This window comes from Mauremys reevesii, linkage group 1 (assembly GCF_016161935.1).
Source record: "Mauremys reevesii isolate NIE-2019 linkage group 1, ASM1616193v1, whole genome shotgun sequence".
Classification (NCBI taxonomy): domain Eukaryota; kingdom Metazoa; phylum Chordata; order Testudines; family Geoemydidae; genus Mauremys; species Mauremys reevesii.
This window is the reverse complement of record NC_052623.1, coordinates 110,130,267-110,155,686: the sequence shown is the minus strand read 5'-3', so window position 1 is coordinate 110,155,686 and position 25,420 is coordinate 110,130,267. Positions and strand designations below refer to the sequence as shown.

The 25,420-nt window shown below is 40.2% G+C and overlaps 1 protein-coding gene across 2 annotated transcripts in view; it reads right to left on the bottom strand.

The window, feature by feature from the left end:
• Positions 1-25,420, bottom strand: part of MYO16 (myosin XVI) — a 575,450-nt gene that overhangs the window by 325,556 nt on the left and 224,474 nt on the right. For both annotated transcript variants that reach the window (XM_039547002.1, XM_039546990.1), the window contains 2 exons: positions 21,932-22,040; positions 261-385 (listed from right to left, as the gene is read on the bottom strand). In XM_039547002.1, coding sequence (XP_039402936.1) covers positions 261-385; positions 21,932-22,040 — 234 coding nt within the window. The remainder of the gene's footprint in view (positions 1-260; positions 386-21,931; positions 22,041-25,420) is intronic.

The window sequence follows — 25,420 nt, the reverse complement described above, 5'->3', positions numbered from 1 at the left end:
GTAACTGGATCCTACTTTATGTAGCGTGTAGGCACACTGATTTCCATGGGGCTCTGCACAGACACACAAGTGGGGCCATCATCCCCCATCCTGCAACTGTCTCTTTATAGGCAGACCCTTCTACCTGCACAGAGCCCCACTGAAGCCAAAAGCCTTAGACCCCAACTTGCAAATATTTATGCATTTCATTGGGACTACCCATGTAAGAAAAGTGAAGCAAACACATGTTCACAGGATTCAGATCTGAATCAACAGCTTACCAGTGTAACCCCTTTATCATTCTTCTGATTCACATTCCCTCCAGCCAATATAAGTTGTTTAACATCTGCAAGCATTGTCATAGGTCTCTGAATCTTCATCTGGCGCAGTGAGTTCAGATCCACACCTGTGCAGAAGAAAATAAAACATTTAAAGAAAAAAGGCTAAAATCTTCCATTTTACTCAGACCTTAACCTACAAATGCTTATTTTGTTTTGGTCTTTTGATTGGTAGGCACTGAATGAAGAGGATGAAGAGCAGGTCTAAATGTTCACTTACAAATGCCTCAGTTGTATAATGTCAGAGAAGATTATTCTCCAAGTGCATGGGCCTGACTCTTCACATCAGTGTAAATCAGGAATAATGCCACTAACGACTAATGAACTTGGTAAGGTGTAAAATTGGTGCAAATGAGAGGAGAATTAGGCCTGATCTCTGCCCTGAAGAGCTTTCAGTAGGAAAAGGGCAAAACTAGGGTGGTGGAAAGAAGTGTGTGACAAGACCCTGTCATTTTGGCGCACCCCACTCAAAAGTGGGGGGAAAAGAACAGTGGGTTTAGACCTCTAAGAGATCCTTTAAAATATCATCCAGGATCAGTTGCTAGCTGAACCAATAAAAATTGGTCCCCCAGTGGCTTGAAGTGTCAGGAGTAGGCAAAAGCCAATCAGGCCCAGCGTGCAAGGTAAAAATGGCTGTCTGCTGCCTTCCTCCAGGGGGCAGTTCTGGGGAAGCTGAGAGAAGGGAGGAAGGATCTTCCCCATCTTAACCCTGTCTCATCAGGGCCTAACACTGACTGCCCCTTTTGACAGAGTCAGCGAAATACTGTTTTTTTTCATATTGCAGAACTTCTAGCCCAGATGGCCAGCTCAAGTTGGGTATCGGTTTGCCTGATGTAAAATGAAAGGGAGCTAGCTTTATGAGACACTCCACTGGTTCAGGTGAATCCGTGACAAGGTACAACAAAACTGTTCAGTGATGAAGTTGGCAATCAGTTACATTTTGATAATACAATATTCAATCAAGATACCAGGTCTGATTCTCCACTGCTCTGCACCCTGTATGGTCATTTATACCTACAAAAATAAAATATGAAATGAGCATAAAATGTTACTCTTCTGACAAGGTAATGTTTTAACCCAATTTGTAAGGGTGTAAATGGCTATAATACATGCAAGGCTGGGGTGAATCAGGCCCATTATTTCTTCCTACCATCCTGATCCACAGGCTGTCTCATGTTCTAAGTTTTATTTGCATGCAGATATTCAAATAGTTCCAAATCAGGTGTGGAGTGCTAGGAGTGTTAATAATAAAAGCCACATTCACTAATTCATACATTTATACATCTCTCTCTCCTCACAGCCACTGCAGGACAGTACTGTTAAAAAGAAATATAAAACTAAACTGAAGAAAATTAGACTGCTGTACTGGGAAAATAAATCTCATATGTGGGCAAATCCTGTCATCCTACATTAATATAACTCCCAATTAAAAAAAAATAATCTAGAATTAAACATCACACAGGAGCCTTTATTTAACCTCTGGTTTATTTTTCACCATGAAAGTAAAATTGATCCTGGGTTTTTTTTTCTCTCTCTCTCTAACTATATATAGACATTTTAATGAAGACGTTAGCTTCTGTTTTGTTTTCAATGTTTATGAAATGTACAAAAATAAATTGCCTATCCTTCTTTCCTTACTCATTTAAATAGCCCCATTGAGCTCAACTGGGCCTCAAACTTGCCCTCATGGATAGTTGCTTATGGATGAGGGCCCTGGACTACTCATGAAAGTCAACAAAGATTTGACACAAAGGTATGAGCAATTGTAACTGTGGAACTCGGCACATGTACTATTATTTTATTAGCATGTGGAAACACTGCTCCAAGTAAGAATCTTTAACCATATTATTTTCATATATCCATTTTTATAGAGTTTTATGCTGCTGCTATTTTAATTCACATTGGCCTCAAGCTTGATATGAAGGATGTCAGCACAACTGCCATGTTTTCCTGTACAAAATTTGATATTATTTGCTAAGCTATAGTTATCTTCATAATCAGAGTTATTGATAGTTAAGAAATGGTTTATGCATGCACCCCTTTTAATTCTAAAAGTGAAGAATGAATTTTCACATGTAGAATGTAACAGTGTTGTTTGTGGTACTGTATTTTAGCTGCTGCTGCAGCATCTCACTGACTGAAAAGCATGGGATAAAGTGGTTAGGTGATGTCTGACATACAGTTTAACACCTAGAGACAAATCATACCAATCTTACTGCAAGTAGTCCTATGGCAGTCAATGAGACTATTTTTGCATGAGTAAGGTCAGAGGAATTTGGTCCCTTAATGGTGATATTGTGCCAATGAAGAGCAATATGTGCTTACTTCCTATTGACTGACAGTTGTAGACAAGAATGCACTTTTAATTTCATACAGTAGTCAATACAGAATCTATGCATTCTTTCTGTCAGAACGGGGGTTTCCTCTACGTACGGATTTGCATTTCACAATCACAGATTAAACGACCTCAATACAATGTGCAGGTACAATCATATCCTATGTACTGTCAATTCCACTTCCTCTTCCCTCTTGCTCTCACCTTTCTCCATCTTGTCTTTAACAATAGAGTGACAGATTGTTGTTCACCACCCAAACCACCTTCTTATCCCAATGACTTGACTCTTTAATAAGCACCGAGACTTAAACAGCCAAACTTTTGTGGGGTCTAAATAAAGTCCAGACCACCAGTCATGTCACCTCATGGCACTCACTTCAAATGTTTTTCCCTGTAGTTCAACACCCATGTAGATACGCAGACTGAAAGACATTAGAGGTGAGGGGTGAAACATGAGTGACAGTGACGATGCTTTTTTATTGCAACTGATCTATAGTGCAGAGAGTAATTGTGAAAATTTTTCACATCTAATAGGATTGAAATATTAAGTTTACTACTGAAAGTTGAATTTGTCATTTGTTTCCTCTTCTGTTACACTTGCAAACAATTATGATAAAAAGTCTATTTCAGAAGGTTGTTAATGGTTATGTGCCTCTCAAGCCCCAATAAAAGTAGCAATACCAATATAACAAATGTAGCAATAGATAAACAAATACATATATATATATATCCGCCACTCCACTACCATCAATGCTCCTGGCCCCCAGACAAAAATACTAAGACAGTAATGTTTAGTCACTATAATGCCTCAATGTCTTGCCTTATATAATGTTTAGTAAGCACTAAAGTTAGGGTTGGTGAAAAGTCAGGTTTTTTGTCTTTGCAAGTACTCAGGTTAGCTAAGTCTCCTCAGCCTTTGGAAAAACCTAGTTCACACTTGGCTTATTGGGAGGCTCACCACAGGCATTAGCATGCTCACTCCCCATACTAATAATGTAATACCTTATCCTTATACCTTACAGGGCATGCTTTGAATAATCTTGTATGTTTCAAAAGGGTCCTTGGAAGCATCTTGTGGCTGCAATTTTAACAGTACTCTGGCAGAGGGAGGAAGCAGGAAAATACACTCATCAACTATACATATTCTAAAACAGACTCTGTGACAGACTGTACTTCTATGCTCATCGCCTTTATAAAACCATGATAAATTTTGTACAATGTAAGCCTTCTGAGGTATCATTTGAAAACTCATAATCTGCTGAACATTGTTGTCCTAGTAAATTATGTGTGGCAATATTGTATGAAAAGTTATAGGATTCCTCTGCATAACTTTGTAACCTGTGGACAATTTTAATTCTGGAATTTTCTAACTTTGGAGTGCTTGATTTTTTGCAACCTTAAGATTCTTTTAATATAGTTTTCTGTTTGTATTATATTTTATACACACACACTCCTGCTATTTTTTATTATTATATACTAAGTGCCAGCTATCTCCATCTGCCCCTGAAGTCATAATTTATTTGCATCAGAATCCAACAGAGGCAGGTGTTGAGGGGAGACTTGTAGGAGGGGAAGAGAGTGGCTTTATAAACTATTTTAGAAGAGATACAAGATGTTTCTGTAAGAAACTGGAGAGGTGCAAAGATGGGCTGATGTAGTCAGAGTAATGGGCAAGGAAGATTATTTTAATTTCCCCAAATGCTTAGCATAGGATATGTGTGGCTGAGTTCTGCATTGTGGTTTGGCTTACAATACCCCTTATTATTTGCTCTTCACAAATGGATTTTTGTTCACATAAATATTTGAGGAATGGCTGTTCTTAATTTAAATACTGGACCTTACATATATACAAAGGAATCCACATGTGCAGTGTATCTTGTATTCATTATTCAGTAATCAGTAAATGTTATCATCTTGTCTGAGAAATTTTTCATCTAATCAAAGGGCAGAAACAATATCATGTGACTTAGGTAATCAATCAAACCCCATAAAGAATAATCAAAGTGAAGAGTTTGAGAACAATCCCCGGTTGAAAACTTTTCAGCCATAATGTTTGTGGATAACAAGTACATGATGAGCAACACGGATCAGTTTGTAAATGATCCACACAGAAAAAATAATCTAAATTAGAGACTCTACTTACAGCTGATAGTTCAATGAGCTGTAGTGCTAACATGGTGTAGTGCTAACATGGTGTAGTGCTAACATGGTGATGTTTTATTCACTTCTAATGTGTCTCTTGTTAGGATTCATTTTTTTTAATAAAAAGCTCTTCAAGAGCCTTGCATGAAAGATGCTAGAGCAGTATTATTATCAGCCTCTGAATTGCTCAACTCCAACAATTTCTTTTCAGGAAAACACTTGAGATAATGTACTGTTTACTTTTGCTCCTTATTTGAATTGCAGGAAGAGGGCTTTCCAATGAGACACGTTTCAGCATTAGAACATATTGGCCAGCATGAATTTTTTGAATAAAACAAGATTTAGTCATCAATATATTTGTCTGAAAAATGTTCATAATTGGGGCTTTTGTGTGGTGGAATATTTCCCATAGAAGTCTTCCAGGGTTTTCAGAGCAGACATTTCCATGTTTCATGAATGATTTTAGAGGTTTTACTTTTTGACCTTTTTCATTGTGTTCCATTGTCACCTTTCAGATGAGAGCATTTTCTAAATCTCATGGTTCACCTGTCTTTTCTCCTTTGCTTTCTTCACTTCTCAACTTACATTTCCCTGTTCATATTACTTATCTTGCTTTGTTCACTGCTAGTTTTAAAGAAGCCTTAATGCTTATTCGTGGCTTCACTTTTTCTGTCTGATGTCACACTGTGTCTTCAGTTCAAACTTCTATACTAACCATCAGCTTCTTTCTTTAGGATTCTACCTGCTGTTTCAAAGCAGGAAAAAAAAACCCAACCAACAGTTCTATCCTCTCTGTTCCAAGAGGAATGCAGCTGTAAACTAATTACCACTCCAGTTTGCTTGCATAAATGTTGACAGATTATACTCTACTTTTTGCAAAAGCTGGACCTTATTTAGAGTTGGTGTCAGTGGAGTTAAATTACTTAAATGAAGTAACACTCACATCAGAATTTAGCTCTTTACTTTTAACATTGTGACCTTTAAAGGCCTTTATTTCCAGAGTTCAGGCAGGACTTTAAACACCACCACCGTAACATTCAAAGTACAAGACATATGTATTATAATATAAGACTTGTTAGGTACATTAAATATCTAATATTAGCCAAGGGCCAATATACTCAAACAATTTCTTTTAGCTAATTAATTGAATAGAAAGTTCTGTTAAAAGTAGGAAAAACTTACATAATGAGACTAAAACATTTATCTTGCACATGTACTGTGTGGAAAGGTATAAGGCAACAGTAGTCTAGAGGTAGCTAAAACAATTATATAAATAACAAATGTTTTTTTCCTTTTTTGTTATAGCAGCTTGAGTGTATATACATTCTCATGCAGAAAGATACAAGTTTGTTTTCAGATATACAAGACAGAGTTCAAATTTGTGTTGCCAGTTTTAACAAACTAGTGCTTTGTTTTCTAAGATTATATGATGATGATGCATTTTGGATGCACCATTCTCCTAAAGGCTCAAACCCAAGACACAGAAATATAAAAAGAATTCTCCTATTTTCAGCAACAAATTACACAGCAAATGTGTCTGTCTGTCATGTGTCAAAGATGGAACCAGCAAGTTGCATAATAATTTGCTACTCAGTTCCAGTTTCACCCATTTATAGCTGAGTCATCTCACTGACAAGGCAACTAAATACCACGAAATAAAGTAAGAAATGCAACACTTCCCAAGTATTAATATTTAATTCCATTTAACAGAAAGTCTAAGGGGGGAGGGATAGCTTAGTGGTTTGAGCATTGGCCTGCTAAACCCAGGGTGGGGAATTCAACCCTTGAGGGGGCCATTTAGGGATCTGGGGCAAAAATCTGTCAGGGACAGTACTTGGTCCTGCTGTGAAAGCAGGGGACTAGACTCAATAACCTTTCAAAGTCCCTTCCACTTCTATGAGATAAGTACATCTCCATATAATAATACAAAAAAACCACATAAAGGTCATACCCCATATCAGAAATTTACTGTCACAAATTTTACTGGAAAACATTGTGCCTAAGTAAACAGAAGGAACCTGTATGTGAAATGTAAGTAATAATAACATCCCTTTGAAATGTATTTTATCTGTCAACTTTAAACCAGATATTTTTAATGTGCCACTGAAACACCAAAGCTTTGCTTTAAAATCAAACATAGACTTCATTCTAAATGAAGATTTTGCTCAAGAAAGGGGACATATTGGCATTCCCAAAGGCTGAAGTCCTCTCTTTATAAAACAAAATGAGCCATACAGTCACAGTGAAAGCTTTCACACACTTCCTAACCAAGACACCTGTCATGAATATAAAGGTAAGGGTGACCACCTTTCTGTATACAATGCTATGGGGTCCCTCCTGGCCAGAGGCACAAAATCCTCTTACCTGTAAAGGGTTAAGAAGCTCAGGTAACCTAGCTGACACCTGACAAAAAGCACCAATAAGAGGACAAGATACTTTCAAATCTGGGGGCTGCAGGGGGAAGGCTTTTTGGTCAGTCTGTTCTGTGTGCTTGCCAGAGACAGATCAAGGAAGCAAGCAATTCAACTCCTATAAGAGTTAGTACGTATTTAGCAAGGAAATGCGTTAGTTTACTTTTATTTTGGCTTGTGTTTCCTTTGTGTCAGAGGGAGGTTTATGCCTGGTTTTGTAACTTTAAGGTTTTGCCTAGAGGGGAGATTCTCTGTGTTCTTGAGTCTTTTGTTATTCTGTAAAGTACTTACCATCCTGATTTTATAGAGGTAATTCTTTTACCTTTTCTTTAATTAAAATTCTTCTTTTAAGAACCTGATTGATTTTTCGTTGTTTTAAAATCCAAGGGTTTGGGTCTGTCCTCACCTGTACCAATTGGTGAGGATATTATTCTCAAGCCTCTCCAGGAAAGGCAGTGTAGGGGCTTGGGGGGATATTTGGGGAAGGAAGGGCTCCAAGTGGCCCTCCCTAAATATTTGCTTAAATCACTTCGTGGTGGCAGCGTTACTTAACCCAAAGTATAAGGGGGGAATTGTGCCTTGGGAAGTTTTTAACCTAAGCTGGTAAAAAATAAGCGTAGGGGGTCTTCATGCGGGTCCCCACATCTATACCCTAAAGTTCAGAGTGGGGAGGGAACCCTGACAACACCTTAAACCTGTTCTGGAGTGAAAGGATAGTCCTGTGTATGTCAGGAGTTTTCCTGTGTGTGTGGCTGCCCAGGACCCCATACTTTCAGATCTGTTCTGTCAGTATTGCAGTGCAGAACACGTTGAGCACCTCACAGACTTAGTCTGTCATTCACCCTGAGCCTCAATCTCAAAAGATCGACTCCCGCACCACCCTGGCAGTGACCAGTGCTTCAAGCCATTTGTGACAGCACTCCCAAGCCCAGATCCTAAAGAGTTAATGCTTCAACCAATTAAACCTGAACTGCTAGAGGGAGCAGGGGAAGTATAAATGGCTGCCTAGGAGACAGCAAAAGGGTGAAATATCTGAGTGTGAGCTGGAGCCCTGCTCACAGGTCTGTATGTGGAAACTGCTGGTTGTAGTTGCTGTTTGGGTATTTCTTACTGTTTAGAGTCTTCATAAGTTCTCATAAAGGTGTTCCTGAGAAGGAAGGCATACATCTAACTGAAGGCTGCCTGCCTGTTGTATTTCATGGGCTGGAAAATCAGTGCAGCATCCCACCCCACCAAAACCCTCATGAAGCCCCCACTGATGAATGACATGCTCAGTCCCCCTCATAGGTGACAAAGCCATCCTAAAGCCTCCCTAGCTACCAAACCTTCCTTAAACACTCAAATATACTATGCTGCTTGCAGGAGTCTGCCTCAGGCCCACACATTTTGATCTTCACCTACAGCCCTGTAAATCTCAGGGGTGCCCCTGTATGTACCACATTCTCAGTATCACTGATGCATATTACCAAGACAAAACTAAAGCTAAAAGATCTCTAATGAGAAGACAAGCAGAGAAATCAAGTTATTTCAGTATGTGCAAAGAACAACTGCAGCTGATACAGATGAAACAGAGGGGAACTGATGTGCACTATGCACAGATTGTGAATGAAAAGAGAAGCAGATGGAAGAGATCAGCAGAGGTGACTGTAACAAGGCAACAACATTATATAAACAGGATGAAAATTTAAAGATGTGTTAGACAGCATTAATTCTTACCATAATAGCTATATATTTTAATGACTACTAGTGATTGATGATATTGTGCCTGGATTTTCCGTCACCACTCATGATCCTTTCCGTCTCCCTTCTTATTTTTCTCCAGTTCCTTCTTTGTCAATTTCCTAAAGTGCCACAATTTTACTCCCAGTATTGTGAGAGGAGATAGATGTTTAAGATGCACTGTACAAAAGATATAATGAGGCTAGCTTGCCCAAATAGTTGGACAGAGTGGGAAGATCATGGCCCTGTCTGTGACTATACCCTAAACCAATGATGGTTGCCAGACTTAGAAGAGAGCAGATACTGAACTTTTTCAAGGAGGGAAGAGTCCACATTCTCCCTATGCTCTAGGAGGCACTGTGCCCACTTAAAGCATGATGCTTCCCAAAGCTCTCACTGGGGACTGGAGTACCACTTCTCCTCTCAATTCAGGGCTGTGCCTTAAATGAAGCCTAAAGTAAACTGGAAGCACCTCTCCCCAAACATAAAGAACATTTAGGGTACCCAGAGGATGCCCTTAGGCAAGTAGAGACTTTTGCTTTCTTCAAGCAGTGATTAATTTCATTAGGCATTACAATGCCACTATAGTAAACTATAATTAAGCTGAATTTCACTGTAACTTCTATACAGGAAAACAGAATATGTGCATGAAATGCAGAACATTTCAAATAAATGTCAGCACTGTAATTTATGTCTGAAAATCCACAAAAATGGGCAATATCCCACAGAATGTATGCCTACATTTTCAAAATAGTTACTAGAGATTTAGCCATTTATTTCCAACTTGTTTTAATAAGAGCTGCATTGTTATATAACTGTGCAATAGTGGATAATATCCTGAAAAGTCCCTTGTACAAGGCCAGATCAGTTATGAAAATTGGATTTGGAATGTGAAAAAATTTACAAAGCAACTGCTCAGATAATTAAAGAAACGGATAGATACCATCTTGATGTCCTTGGCATCGATGAGTATACATGGACAGAGCTGAACAAACTACACTTTAGAGAAACAAATAAGACCATCATCTTCTCCAGGAATGTGGATGATAGACATGAAGATGGTGAATGTAGCAATGCTGTTGAATGAAGCACAACAGGCACTGACTGAGTGAAAATCAGTCAATGAATGATTAGATCTTGCTTTCACACTAGATTCTTCAAACTAACAGTTATAGAATGCTATGTACCAACCAACAAAAAGCTAGATGATTAAAATGATGCTTTTCACAATTTGTAATATGATGTGTTAAGCAAGGTGCCAAAACATGATATCCTAGTGAATGTGGGTGATTGTAATGCAAAGGTTGAAAGTAACAATGATAGTTTGGATAAAATTATGTGCAAGTGCGGCTAAAGGGTAAATAATTAGCAAAAATCTGTGGTGGGAATAACCTAATGATAGATGGAACAATATTTCCTAATAAAGAAATTCATAACATGACATGGAACTCCCCCAAATGGTACTACAAAGAACCAGCTAGATTACTTCTGTATTTCAAGAAAGCTTCACAGCTTGTTGGCAGGTGTACACGGTACACAGGAACAGGTGTGGGCAACGATATAATCTTGGTATTGCTAAACTAAAGATCAAGTTAAAGAGGAAGAAGAAAGTTGAAAGAAGACCACACATCAACAGTGCACAATTTGAAGACCCAAACACAAAAAGTGCTTTTCAGCTTGAACTGAAGAACAGGATCAGTGTTTCTCCTGGCATGAACAGAAGAAAACCAAGACACTGATACTTTGTGGGAAAACATCAGAAAGTGGTATCTAGAAGGTGTAAAGATCATTCAAATAATAATGAAATATAAAAGGGAGAAATGGATTACTAAAGTAGCAGTGGAAAAGAGATGTGTAAAGCAAAACTTATCAGTGCTAACACATGTGAAGAGAGTAGCAAGTGGTAAGAAGATAGAATCTTTTGACAGAGAAGTAAAAAGAAGTGCTGGAAGAGATAAAAGGGAATGTACTGATAGAAAATATCAAGACGCTGAAGATGTTAACCAAAGATTTGATCTTACAACTTGAATCAAACAGTTAAAAGGAAACTTTACCAGTATTGGAGCCCTATTAAAGTGCAAATGGAAGGACTCTTAGTAGAGAAGAACAAAGGAAAAGATGGGCAGAGTACTTTCAGACTGTTTTAAATAGACCAAGACCAAGCAAACTACTAGGTATACATGATGAAGACCTGCCAATAGAGCTTGATATTGATTTGAGTGTTATTATAATGGAAGAAGTTAGAAAAGCCAGTCAGTCAACTCAAAAATGGCAAAGCAGCTAAAGAGGATAACATTATTGCAGAGATGCTTAAAACAAGTGATGAAATGGTCTCCAGATTTCTCTTGTGGTTTTGGATAGAATTTGAAATGAAGAAAAGTACCCAACCCAGTGAAAGAGCAGCCTTATAGTAAAATTGATAAGGAACGGTACCTTACCAACTGCAATAAGTGGAGAGAGATCACGTTACTCTCAGTGCCTGGGAAAATCATAGAATCATAGAATCATAGAATTCAAGATCAGAAGGGACCATTATGATCATCTAGTCTGACCTCCTGCAAGATGCAGGCCACATGCAAGTGAACCCTGCCCCATGCTTCGGAGGAAGGCGAAAAACCTCCAGGGCCATAGCCAATCTTCCCTGGAGGAAAATTCCTTCCCGACCCCAAATATGGCGGTCAGCTGAACCCCGAGCATGTGGGCAAGACTCTCCAGCCAAACCCTCTGGAAAAGGTTACATCATACCAGGCACATAATTGACCTATTGACTAAGCCCGTTATCCTATCATACCATCCTCCATAAACTTATCTAGCTTAATCTTAAAGTCGTGGAGGTCCTTCGCCCCACTGTTTAGACTGTTCCAGTATTGCACTCCTGATGGTTAGGAACCTTCAAGCCTGAATTTCCTGACTGACAGTTTATATCCGTGTCCACATTAGCACTGAGCTGAAATAATTCTCCTCCTTCCCTGGTATTTATCCCTCTGATATATTTAAAGAGTGTAATCATATCTCCTCTCATCCTTCTTTGGTTAAGGAAAACAAACCTCAAGTCTCCTTTCATACGAAAGGCCTTCCATTCCTCGAATCATTCTAGTGGCCCTTCTTTGTACCTGTTCTAGTTTGAATTCATCCTTCTTAAACATGGGAGACCAAAACTGCACACAATACTCCAAATGAGGTCTCACCAGCGCCTTATATAACGGGACTAGCACCTCCTTATCCCTACTAGAAATACAATGCAACCCAAGACCGCATTAGCTTTTTTAACGGCCACATCACATTGCCTACTCATAGTCATCTTGCGATCAACCAGGACTCCTAGGTCCTTCTCCTCCTCCGTCATATGCAATATCATCAAGAAACAAACAGAACTTCAAGGAAGGAACAAGCAGTTTTAGACCAGTGAGGCCATGTGAAGACCAAATTGTTGTTCAGATATATTATAGAACACAGTGCGGAGTGACAAGCGCTTCCTGTGATAAATGTTATAGATTCCCAGAATGCTTTTGAAGCATACACAGAGACAGTCTTGGGGAAATTGTGGCATACTATGGACTACCAGCAAAAACTGCTGGAGTTATCAAGCAACTATGTGATAATGACAAATGTGCAATCAGAGAAGGTGACAGCATTAGTCATTGGTTTGCAGTGACTGGAGTAAGGTAAGGGTGTATTATGTCCCCATTGTAATTTGCACTGCTCATGGGTGATGTCATGAAGAAAGTAACCATAGAAGAAAACCAAGGAATTTTATGGACAAATGATGAAGCACAATTGGATAACCTTGCTTTTGCTGATGACATTGTCCTGGTTAATTCAACATATTGCTTAATGGAAGAAAAGACCCAGCTTTTGGCCCATACAGCAAAACAAGCTGGTTTGCTCATTGACAAGGGAAAACAAAATATATGACTTTCAATGTCCCAAAAATTATCATTAGAACTGCCAAAGAAACACTAGAAGTAGTAAATCATTTTACCTGTCTAGGGCATGAGATGTGCAATGTTAGTGACACAATGCCAGATGTTAGGCAATGAATATCAAAAGCAGCCAACAACTTTCATAACCTTGAAAATATTTGGAAAAGTAGTGTGATTGGTACTGTCACAAAAATACAAACTTTTAACACAGGCACCATGTCTGTCCTCCTTAATACAGCAGAGTCATAGAAATCTACAACAAAAATTGATAAGACAATAAATTCATTCCAAAATAAATACCTACAGAAGATCTACAGAGTCCATTGCAGAGAGTTTTTTGTAACATCAGAAATTCTAAGTAGAATAAAACAACTTAACACATCAGATATGGTAAGATGAAAATGATGGACACCACCTGGAAAGAGAAAAATAGGGCAACCTAGAGAAACATTATGTAGAATAATAGAGAAAGAAGCCCAGTCCTTCAATTTTACACTCAGAAGCCAGTTAATAGACTAGCACAAGATCAAAATAACAAGAGAATAAAGAACAAAGATTAGTGGATAATGCACAAACAGGACTCAGAGGAGAAAATGTATTTAAATTATGGTATCTTCAGCAAATCAGGGAATATTAAAAGGTAAAAAGGAAGGTGAATATGCATATAATACGATGGATGTTATTTAGCACTTCAGGCCTTCCCCATATTAAATCTTGTTGTTAAAATGAACAATGGAGAAGGGAGTGTCAACAGATTCAGGAGAAACTCCTCTGTCAGATCTTAGATACTTTAGTCTTTTTGCTCAGCATTTCCCTCTATCTCAGAAATTTTTTTTCAAGGACTTCTAGAAATATCTTGAATATAAAAATTAAAAACCTCATGAAATGTGCCATAGATATTGTAGCTAAAGAATATTTACTCTGTGTGTGTGTGTATGTGTAAAGTATGGAAACACTCTTTACAAATCCCTATTCTACCGGTTGGGAAGGAATTTTTCCACAAGTCAGATTGGCAGGGACCTTGAGGGGCGGGGAAGGTTCACCTTCCCTTCTACAGCATGAGGCACAGCTCACTTGCTAGGATCATCTGGGTATATCTCATGTAACCAATTCCCTGCCATTGCAAGGGCCTCACGTATTGATGCACCTTATTCGGTATGTCTATACTACAGGATTATTCCGATTTTACAGAAACCGGTTTTTTAAAACAGATTGTATAAAGTCGATTGCATGTGGCCACACTAAGCACATTAATTTGGCGGTGTGCGTCCATGTACCGACGCCAGTGTCGATTTCCAGAGCGTTGCACTCTGGGTAGCTATCCCATAGTTCCCACAGTCTCCCCCGCCCATTGGAATTCTGGGTTGAGATCCCAGTGCCTGATGGGGCAAAAAACATTGTCGCAGGTGGTTCTGGGTACAGCCTCACCCCGCCTCATCCCTCCCTCTGTGCAAGTAGCAGACAACCGTTTCACGCCTTTTTCCCTGGGTGAACTGTGCAGACGCCATAGCACAGCAAGCATGGACCCTGCTCAGTTCAAGACAGCAATCATGGACGTTGTAAACACCTCGTGCTTTCTCGTGCAGTCAATGCTGAACCAGGACCTGAAAAACCAATCGAGGAGGAGGTGGCTATGGCAGCGCGGCGACGAGAGTGATGAGGACATGGACACAGAATTCTCTCAAACCACGGGCCCCTGCACTTTGGAGATCATGCTGGTAATGGGGCAGGTTCTAGCCATGGAACACCGATTTTGGGTCCAGGAAACAAGCACAGACTGGTGGGACCGCATAGTGTTGCAGGTGTGGGACGATTCCCAGTGGCTGTGAAACTTTCGCATGCGTAAGGGCACTTTCATGGAACTTTGTGACTTGCTTTTCCCTGCCCTGAAACACCAGAATACCAAGATGAGAGCAGCCCTCACAGTTGAGAAGCGAGTGGCGATAGCCCTCTGGAAACTTGCAATGCCAGACAGCTACCCGTCAGTTGGGAATCAATTTGGAGTGGGCAAATCTACTGTGGGAGCTGCTGTGATGCAAGTAGCCAAAGCAATCATTAAGCTGCTGCTACGAAAGGTTGTGACTCTGGGAAATGTGCAGGACATAGTGGATGGCTTTGCTGCAATGGGATTCCCTAACTGTGGTGGGGCAATAGATGGAACCCATATCCCTGTCTTGGCACGGAGCACCAGGGCACCCACTACATAAACCGCAAGGGGTACTTTTCCATGGTGCTGCAAACACTGGTGGATCACAAGGAATGTTTCACCAACATCCATGTTGGATGGCCGGGAAGGGCTCATGACACTCGCGTCTTCAGGAACACTACTCTGTTTAAATGGCTGCAGCAAGGGAATTACTTCCCAGACCAGAAATTAACAGTTGGGGATGTTGAAATGCCTGTAGTTATCCTGGGGGACCCAGCCTACCCCTTGATGCCATGGCTCATGAAGCCATACACAGGCAGCCTGGACAGTAGTCAGGAGCTGTTCAACTACAGGCTGAGCAAGTGCAGAATGATAGTAGAATGTGCATTTGGCCATTTAAAGGCACGCTGGCGCACATTACTAACTCGCTCAGACCTCAGCCAAACCAATGTCCCCTATGTTATTGCTGCTTGCTGTGTGCTCCACAATCTCTGTGAGAATAAGGGGGAGACCTTTATGGCAGGGTGGGAGGCTGAGGCAAATCACCTGGCCGCTGATTACGCGCAGCCAGATACCAGGGCGATTAGAAGAGCACACCAGGAAGCAGTGCGCATCAGAGAAGCTTTGTTTCATCACGGGCCAGGGTATGGTATGACTGTTGTGTTTGTTTCTCCTTGATGAACCCCTCCCCCACTTGATTGACTCATTCCCTGTAAGCCACCCACCCTCCCCCTTCGATTATCGTTTGCTTCCTAAGGAAATAAAATCACTCTTGTTTAAAAATCATGTATTCTTTATTAATTAATTATAAAAAGAGGGCGAGAACTGTCAAGGTAGCACGGGTGGGGTTTAGGAGGAGGATAAGAGGGAAGGAAAAGACCACTAAAATTTTTTCAAAATAATGACAGCCTTTTGGTTGGGCTGTCCACTGGGGTGGAATGGGCGGGTGCACGGAGCCTCCTCCCAGGTGTTCTTAGTCGTCTGGTGGGTGACGAGGGTAAGGAACATGGTGACGGGGGAGGGCGGTTATACAGGGGCTGCAGCGGCACTCTGTGATCCTGCTGCCATTCCTGAAGCTCTACCAGACGCCAGATCATGTCCATTTGATCACACAGCAGCCTCAGAGTTGCATCCCGACACCTCAGATCTTCCTGCTGCCACCTCTCATCTCGAGCGTCTCTCCTATCCTCACGTTGGTCCCTCCTGTCCTCACGGTCACTGGCATCTTTCCTGTACTTTGATATCACGTCCTTCCACTCATTCAGATGAGCTCTCTCATTGCAGGTCACTTCCATGATTTCCGAGAACATTTCGTCTCACATCTTTTTTTTCTGCCGCCTTATCTGAGATAGACTTCGGGATGGAGAAGGAAGACTTGAAAAATTTGCAGCTGCAGGAGGGAGGGAAAAAAGGGAGAGAAGTATTTAAAAAGATACATTTTACAGAACAATGGTTATACTCTTTCACGGTGAACAACACTATTCACCTTACATTGCACATGTGATCTCACTACAAGGTCGCATTTTGCATCTTAATATTGAGTGCCTGCGGCTTTGGTGTTAGAGATCACAGACGCAGGTCCGGGCATCAGAATTCGGCTTGCATGCGGCCATGGTAAGCCATTGTCTTTCAGCTTCTGCAGCCTTCATATATCCAGCGCCCTCCTTTCCCAAATAGCAAGCAAAGCCTGTTGAGTGCTGCTTCTTTCCTGTTAACATGCACCACCAGAACCGCCCCCATCCAATTCTCTGGGATGATCGCTTTACCCCTCCCCCAACCGCGTGGCTGGTAGCAGGGAAGATCCCAGCTAGCCAAACGCGAAAAAGCTCAGCGCCAATCCCCCCACCTCCTACTTGGCTAAATGCAGGGAAGGATTTCTTTTAAGCCACAGGCAAACAGCCCAACTATCTCTGTCCCCTTAATTAAATTCCCGTATTTTAACCAGGTTACCATGAATTATATCACTCTCCTGAGGATAACACAGCGAGATAAAGAACGGATGTTGCTTGAATGCCAGCAAACACCAAGACCATATGCAGCTAGGCTTTGTCATGCAATAATACCAGATTACTTGCTACGTGCATGGCGTGGTCAAGTGTCCTACCATGGAGGACGGAATAAGGCTGCCCTGCCCAGAAACCTTCTGCAAAGGCTTTTGGAGTACCTCCAGGAGAGCTTCATGGAGATGTCCCTGGAGGATTTCCACTCCATCCCCAGACATGTTAACAGACTTTTCCAGTAACTTTACTGGCTGCGAATGCATCCATCCCAAGTCCTCAGGGCAAATTAATCATTAAAAAACGCTTGCTTTTAAACCATGTTTTATATTTACAAAAGGTACACTCACCAGAGGTCCCTTCCATGGCTTCATTGTCTGGGATAGTGGCTTGGGAGGGCTGGGAAGGTACTTCTGACAGGCTGAAAAAAAGCTCCTGGCTGTTGGGGAGAACGGAGTGCTGAGTGCTCTCTGCAAGCTCGTCCTCCTCTTCCTCCTCCTCATCTTCCCCATCTGCAGAATCCTCAGGCAAAGCTAAGATTACCCCCACCTCGGAATCCACGGACGGGATGGGGTAGTGGTGGAGGACCCCGCTAGAATTGCATGCAGCTGAGCGTAGAAGTGGCATGTTTGCGGCCCTGCCCCGGACCTTCTGTTTGCTTCTTTGGTTTTCTGGTAGGCTTGTCTGAGCTCCTTAACTTTCACACGGCACTGTACTGAGTCCCTGCTGTGGCCTCTCTCCAACATGGCCTTGGAAATTTTTTCAAATGTTTTTTCATTTCGTCTTTTGGAACGGAGTTCTGTTAGCACGGAACCCTCTCCCCATATAGTGATCAGATCCAGTACCTCCTGTGCAGTCCATGCTGGAGCTCTTTTTCGATTCTCAGACTGCATAGTTACCTGTGCTGATGAGCTCTGCATGGTCACCTGTGCTGATCAGCTCTCCATGCTGGGCAAACAGGAAATGAAATTCAAAAGTTCACGGGGATTTTTTTGTCTACCTGGCCAGTGCATCCAACTCCTGATTGCTGTCCAGAGCAGTCACAATGTTGCACTATGGGATAGCTCCTGGAGGCCAATACCGCTGAATTGCAGCCACACTAACCCTAATCCGACATGGCAATACCGATTTCAGTGCTACTCCCCTTGTCGGGGAGGAGTACAGAAATCACTTTTAAGAGCCCTTTATAGCGATATAAAGGGCTTCGTTGTGTGGATGGGTGTGGAGTTAAATCGGTTTAACGCTGCTAAATTTGGTATAAACGTGTAGTGTAGACCAGGCCTCTGTCTGTGCCGCATAAGAGTTGAGTCTCCTAAGGCTTTAATATTTTGGACCAGTTCTGGTTACTGAGGGAGTGTCTGTGTGGTGTTTAGTGGCCTAAGACATACAGCTCAGACTAGATAATTTGACTTTAAACTCTGTGACAACGGCAAGTAAACACCACTGTTTTAGTATCTCCATTGATGGCCTTGTCTCTCATTATGGGACTGCCATTTTAATTATAGTCCCCAGCAGAGGTCCAATAAGTAGGACTGAATAACTCTGCTTTTCCAATATAAAGTATTTAGAAAACATTTTAAATGGATAATGTTCTGATTAAAGATTAGCTATGAACTGAGAAGAATTTAGATACCACAGTGATGAGATCTAAAAGTAAAAATACACAAAATGTAGCTTACCATAACTTTAAAGCTCTCTAATTACCATTGTATTCTATACCTGCAAAGTTAATTGTTCCAATACTACTTTGAATCATCAGATTGGGAAGACAGTATCATTCAGTTTAATTTTAACTGAGCCTTTAATTATATGTAAAACTCTTGATTTTGTTTCTATGTAATTAGAGGCAGTTGCTTTCTGCATTCCACTGCCAGTTTCTTTTAATGCTAAAGTCAGATGGCATGATTCAATGGAAAACACCAAGAGAACATCTTAGGAATTCATCGATAGAATGCAGAATAGTGCAAGGCTTCTAGTAGTGGTGGTGCAGGGGAGAGGCAGTATGGTGTTCACAAAATCACAAAAAATTGAAGGTTGTGTGAACTTACTGTAGGTTCAAAAGACCAGACTTTCATGAGAATGTATGGCACTAATCAGAAAAACAGCAGAGAGATTAATTTATATATGTAATTAACTGCAGAAGTCTGATTAACAAGTGACTGGGCACAGGCTATTGGAAAAATGCATCTTGGTAAAGTTGGTAAAGTTGGTAAAGTTTTGCTTTACTGACTGAAATCTGAGCACCGACTTGGCCTGCTATGAATTATTTTGAAAACACAAAATGGATAGCATGAATCCTGCTTAGGCCTTAACATACAAATTTAGGATAAATGTGTAAAAGATGAAAATGCTCTGTGATTATACTGCTCAATTTTATTTTATTTTTTATTTAATGAAATTTGCAGTTTCAGGAACCTGGGTTGTAGTATGGTGTGTATGAATCCCACAAAATGGTTAATCCTCTCTTCAACAATTGACAGGTAACAGTGCCCTGTCCTCAAGGTATGTTCAGCCATTGAAAGTGTTTTGATATATAATGTTATCATCATGTTTTATTGCTTTATATGTTGTCATCACTCAATAAGATGCTATGGAGATTCTCTGAAAGCCATCCTAACTGGTGTGTCTAGCTTAGGGAACACTCCAGCTCCCCAATTCATGTAGTTAAGCTTTTTATTAAAGAAGTTACTTTTTTCTCAACTTCCTCCACGCCTGAATAGTGTTACTCCAAAAATAGCCTTTTGTTCAGAGCATTTCAGGGGGTAGGAGAGTTGGAATCATGCACTCTTTTCATACAGCTCTTGTCATTTCGCAGAAAGAGCAGAACCTGGCATCACTTTCATTCCTGGTGATTGAGCATAACTCATGCTTCCCAGATTACCATATATCCTTTCTTTAATGTTTCCTTTTTTCAGTTGTCATTTTGATAAAGCCAGTGGACCGTTTAAATAGTTTGAGATGCCAATTAAAAATAAAAGATTTCTAACTGCAGAATGAGTGCACCTTGGGATGAATATATCACAGACTGGGTCTATGTACACATTACAGCTCAAGTTGGTATAAATTATGTCTCTTGGAGTGTGAATAAGCCTGAGTGATGTAAGTTACACCAACCTGAGCTCCAGTGTGGATAGCACTGTCACCAGGAGAGCTTCTCCCGCTGACACAGCTATCACTGCTTGCGAGGGCTGGAGTAATTTAGTTGCTTAGAGCAGACAGTTTGTTTACATTTGCAGCTCCCAGTGGTCATGTTCGCCATCCTGGCCAATGGGAGCAGTGGATTACCCTGATGGGCTGCAGCTTAGAGCATCTGTACCAGCAGCATACACTGGCTCAGCTGCATTGGGAAAAGTCCTAGCCCTATTGAAATCAACAGGAGTTTTGATTTCAGAGGGGCCAGAATTTCACTGAGTTGCAATCAGAGCCAGATGTATCACTGTTTAATTTTTTTTCCTACAACAACCTCCCACCACTCATCCAGAACCACGGTCTTTATGATAAACACTGCCCCAGCTCTACATTTTGTCATACAAAGACACTGTTCCATATATTTTCCTCGAATCTAGAAAAACTGAAATACATCTAGCAAACCTCTTTGAAATGAGCACCAAAATATTTGCCATTTATATTTATGTATTTCTCTTCTATAAGCAAAATAGCACACAGACAGCCTGAATGAGGGGCAAGAGAACTTTTTAATGAAGATCCATGGGAACTGGTAGTATAATAAGTAGAATTCATTCTGCTGTATAATATGCATGCCGAATGCAACTTTAGCCAAATTTCTTTCAGCGCCAACTGTTTGCATAGTGACGTGTAATGAAGGTTCAAGCGGCTCATGCAACTGGCAAACACACATTAATCTAATTTTCCAACAAGAAAGTTCTTGAAATGTGAAAAATTCTCCAAGCAACAGGCAAACAAGATGATGGAAAATATCATGATATGTGAATCACTGGAAACACCACTGATTACATTTGTATAACTACACATTGGATATCATCTTCTTGTCAGTTTATCTCAGCTTTTCTCCCATGTGTCCATTGGCAGGATGCTTTGACTTGGTTTAAACTATGATGGATTTCTTCGTTTAAGATCAGATTTAAGTAATGTATCTTCACATTATTTCCTTTTATTCATTTCTGTTCATCAGATATCTTATGCTTTATGGCTGTTATGTACATAAATTGCTTTAGACTTCACTGCAATGTGAATGAATGTAAATGTAACAGAACTGACATATTCCAGCCAAAATATTGCTACAGATATTGCTGCAGATTTGATACCTAAGTTTGGAATTAAACTGGTGAATAACAAAGTATCCCTGATATACAGTAGCTGTCATCTGTCATTAAAAATACAAATCCATGTAAGATATTATATCAATGCAAAATGAAAAGTTTTGAAAGTCGTAAAATTTCATATAAGTGATTTCCATTAAGAACAGGTGCATGATCAATATTTTACAGTCTGTAAAAGAAGACAATCATAATAGCCCGAAGCTACGCTCTTTGCATCTGAAAGGGAAGCATAGCAACTACAAGTAGTTACTGCTGAATTTTGTAAATTCATATTGTATCTGGATTTGACATGCCAAAATGGTTTGTTTGTTTGTTTAAGTGGTTTATCTACTAATGTACCCTGGACTGCTTCTCTGCACTGAACTAGCATTCTGGTGTCTCCATATAAATGGACAAAAGATCTGAGATGGCTACTACAGGAAACAATCTGTGGTTTTCCAATTTCTATATATATTAATGAGATGCTGGGTGAGATTCACACCTACTCAGTATTATTGTGATTGCACCCAAACCCACACCCCTTCCAAAAAAGCTCCTTTGACTTCAGTACAGACTTATATCAGCTGAAGAGCTGGCCTCTTGTACCTCTCCCCAGCCCCAAAAAGAAAGGAAAATAAATCCAAAATAAGAGCTGACTTACCATTTTCTTCCAAGTATGTCAGAAGAATGCAGCTGGATTCCGTCCCTTCCATGGCATAATCAAGAGCAATGTTTCCATTAACATCCTGCAGCAGCACATTGGCCCCAGCCTAAAAGCAATAATTAAGAACATCTTTATATCTAAAAGCTACAGGTAAAAAAAAGTTTGCAAAAGTTGTGAGTACAGAAATATTAGGGCCAATTTACTGTTTCTATAGGCAAATATGTAAAACTCAGGGGGCTTGGATCATTTCCAGAAGAAGTTAGGCAAATTTCTTTTCTTCTGGACTGCATTTTATTTCACATTGTGGGTTCATTTGAAAAGGAAGCTCCAAATGAAAAGTGTAGACAAAAACAAAACAAACAAAAACCATCATTGTCACAAGGTTTAAACAATGAATGTGAGTTTGGTGGTTTACAGTGCATTACCTAAAGGACTGATGTCCATATTACTAGAAATCCCACTCAAAATTTGGTATAAAGACAGATTGCTTAAGAGAGGCCTATGACTGATTATCTTGAGGGGATGTGAGGGGGAAATTATGCCAGAATTATGAAGCCACACACTTCCTAGGTGGTAAGAACCATGGGAGATTTTCATATTTTCCATGTTAAGGAGGATTAGTCACAACTTGCAATATGGTGGCCAGTCTAATCCTGTTTTTACAAGAGATTTGTGCTATTCCGTAAAAAAAAAAAAATCTAATTGTATCACTGAGGAAAGCCTGATTGCAGTAAAGGCTCCTGTATTTTCTTTTAGAAAACATAACTTCTATTCAGTTTAAGTATTTCAACAGCAATTGCAAAACAAGAGTGACTTCTATTACATTTAGTTACTTTTCCTTGCAGCTTTCATAGAGTTTAAGGCCAGAAGGGACCATTAGATCATCTAGTCTGATCTTCTGTATATCGCAGGCCATAGAACTTCAACCAGATACCCCTTTATTTAGCTCAATTACTTTAGTGAGATTAAAACATTTCAATCCTCAGTAAACTAAATTATTATGTGCCACAGGCAGAGAACAGGAAAGGCCAAGGTACCACCAAACCCTGAGGCCCCTGCAATGGCAGGGAATTGATTATGTGAGATATTCCCAGATTATGCTAGCAAGCAATCCATGCCCCATACTGAAGAGGAAAGTGACACACCCTCCCCCCCACCCTCAACTCACCAAAGATCACTGCCAAACTGACCTGGGGGAAAATTCCTTCCCGACTCCAAATGTGGTAATCAGTTTGACCCTGAGCAAGACATACCACCGAAGCATCTAAGAAAGACGATTTTCTGCACCACCTCAGAGCCCTAGTACGCCCTGACTTGATGCTCTATTTCCAGCTATAGCCAATCCCCAATATATCAGGCAAAAATAAAAAATAAACAACCCAAAATACATCCGGTCAATTGTACATCGAGGGGAAAAAAATCCTTCATTATACCTACAGATGACCAGCTGAAGCCTGTGTGATAAGAGTGTGGCTTACTCTTACTCTTATGAAAGTGATAGCTACAAACTAAGGACAGCCTCTCTTTAAACCAGAGTGGCAAAGGTGCACTCCTAATGAGGGATTATTATTACTAGAAGACATGACTTGTGCGCTGAGGAGCGTAAATGCTAAGGACCTGATCCTGCCCACCAAAGTCAATGGAAAAAACAACAACAGTGACTTCAATAGGTATTGGGGATCAGCTTCTGGGTTAGGATTACATTAGTCTCCGTGGGTGGGAATGGGAGCAAGGTTTATACAACATGAAATGTTTTCAGCATTTTCTACACTGGTTCCATTAAAATACACATTTCTATTAAAGTGTACCAAAAGTGTGAATCAGCACTAGAAAGATGAAGAAAACACATTCTGAGGATGGATTTGAAGAAGAGGATTACTTTATAAGATTGGTTAACCTTTATTTCACTTTTCTTGTTTCACTATTCAGAATAATTTTGTATTTAGCATATTTATATTGGTTAGATATTTTTTTGGTAGAACTAATGCACACTTTCTTATCTAAAGGGATTATTTACTAAAAGCACAATTTAAAACCTAAAAGTACATATCTTTTCCTGCATGAAACTAACATCCGAACAATGTCAGGCAACATTCACAAGAAAAAAGCATTTATCTATACAGTGCATATTTTCTTTCTAATTGGAGCTAAGAAACCAACGTTTCTTCTATACATTACAAATTAGGAAATGAAGGGCATTTAATTTAGTCTAAAGAATCTATTTCATTCCCTTTGTAAAGTGTAATTTCATAGAGGGAAGGATATAACATGGAATTCCTCAGATCCCATAAATTTTATGGGACGCCACTGCATTAGTTCACCTCTAAGAAATGTTTATGACGAGCCAGTCACAAACAGGAGGTCAAGCTTGCTCAAACTTGCAGCTAGACAGATAAGAGATGCTTCAGAACTTGGGTAATGAAGTAATTCTGAACAGCAGTGCACATTTTTTAAATAAGAATTTGACCCAGATGTACTTTTAAAAAAGGATTTAATTACTGAACAATGAGCGTGTTTAATATAAAAATATTTATAATCTTACATTATTCCTCTGATTAGAGACACCTTTATTTTAATCTAACAGCACCTTCAGTTCTGAAGAGAAAGGAAGGGGAAGGAGGTGAGGGGGTAGGAAGACCAAGAGAAGCATCAATTACTGTTACCATGGTTATTCTGATTGTTGCAGACCAATAAGGAAGTAGCTGCTAAAATTAGATTTAACAGTGGAGGGTTTTGCAATATAGTTTTCAAGCTAAAGACCAGAAAAATTCTCATTGTTGCAGTTGTTAGACAATCATTTTTTCTTTCAATAATCATAAATGAGCGTTTTAACTTTTAGTAAAAAATAAACCCACAGTGCACCTACTCTCATTCCTGATCCCAATCCTGTAACGGAATCCTCTAGCATAGACCGTTATTCCAGTGCACAGGCACATTAACAAGTAGATCTGACTGAGGGGTCAACTTTAGTGGGGTTCTGCACTGGCACACAGGTCTCTGCTAGCAGATCCAATTGTAAGTTCAGGGACTTAGGTGGTAAGCTCTTTAGCACAGGTATCTCATTTTCCTTCTTTTTTCTGGTATTGCCAACAAAAACGGTCATTTACCCATACAGTAACTGTTGTTCTTCAAGATATGTTGTGCACATATACATTCCACTGCAGGTGTTTGTGTGCCCAGTGCACCCGAGTCAGACTTTAGCTGGTCCCTTCTCCTTGTGTTCTCAAGTGAGGCCATAAAAAGAGTGTGGCTACTACCTCCTTTTCTGTCCCTTCATACTGCTGCATATAATGTCCAAAGTAGAGGAGAAGGTGGGAGCATCTGTGCACAACACATCTGGAAGGACAACAGTCACTGTGCAGGTAAGTACCTTTTTCCCCCTTGTAGTGATTGTGCACATATACAGTTCATTGCAGGTGACTCATCAGCAGTTTCCTTATAGGTGGAGGGACTTCAGAAATAGTAACACCAACTTGCCAAAGTTGG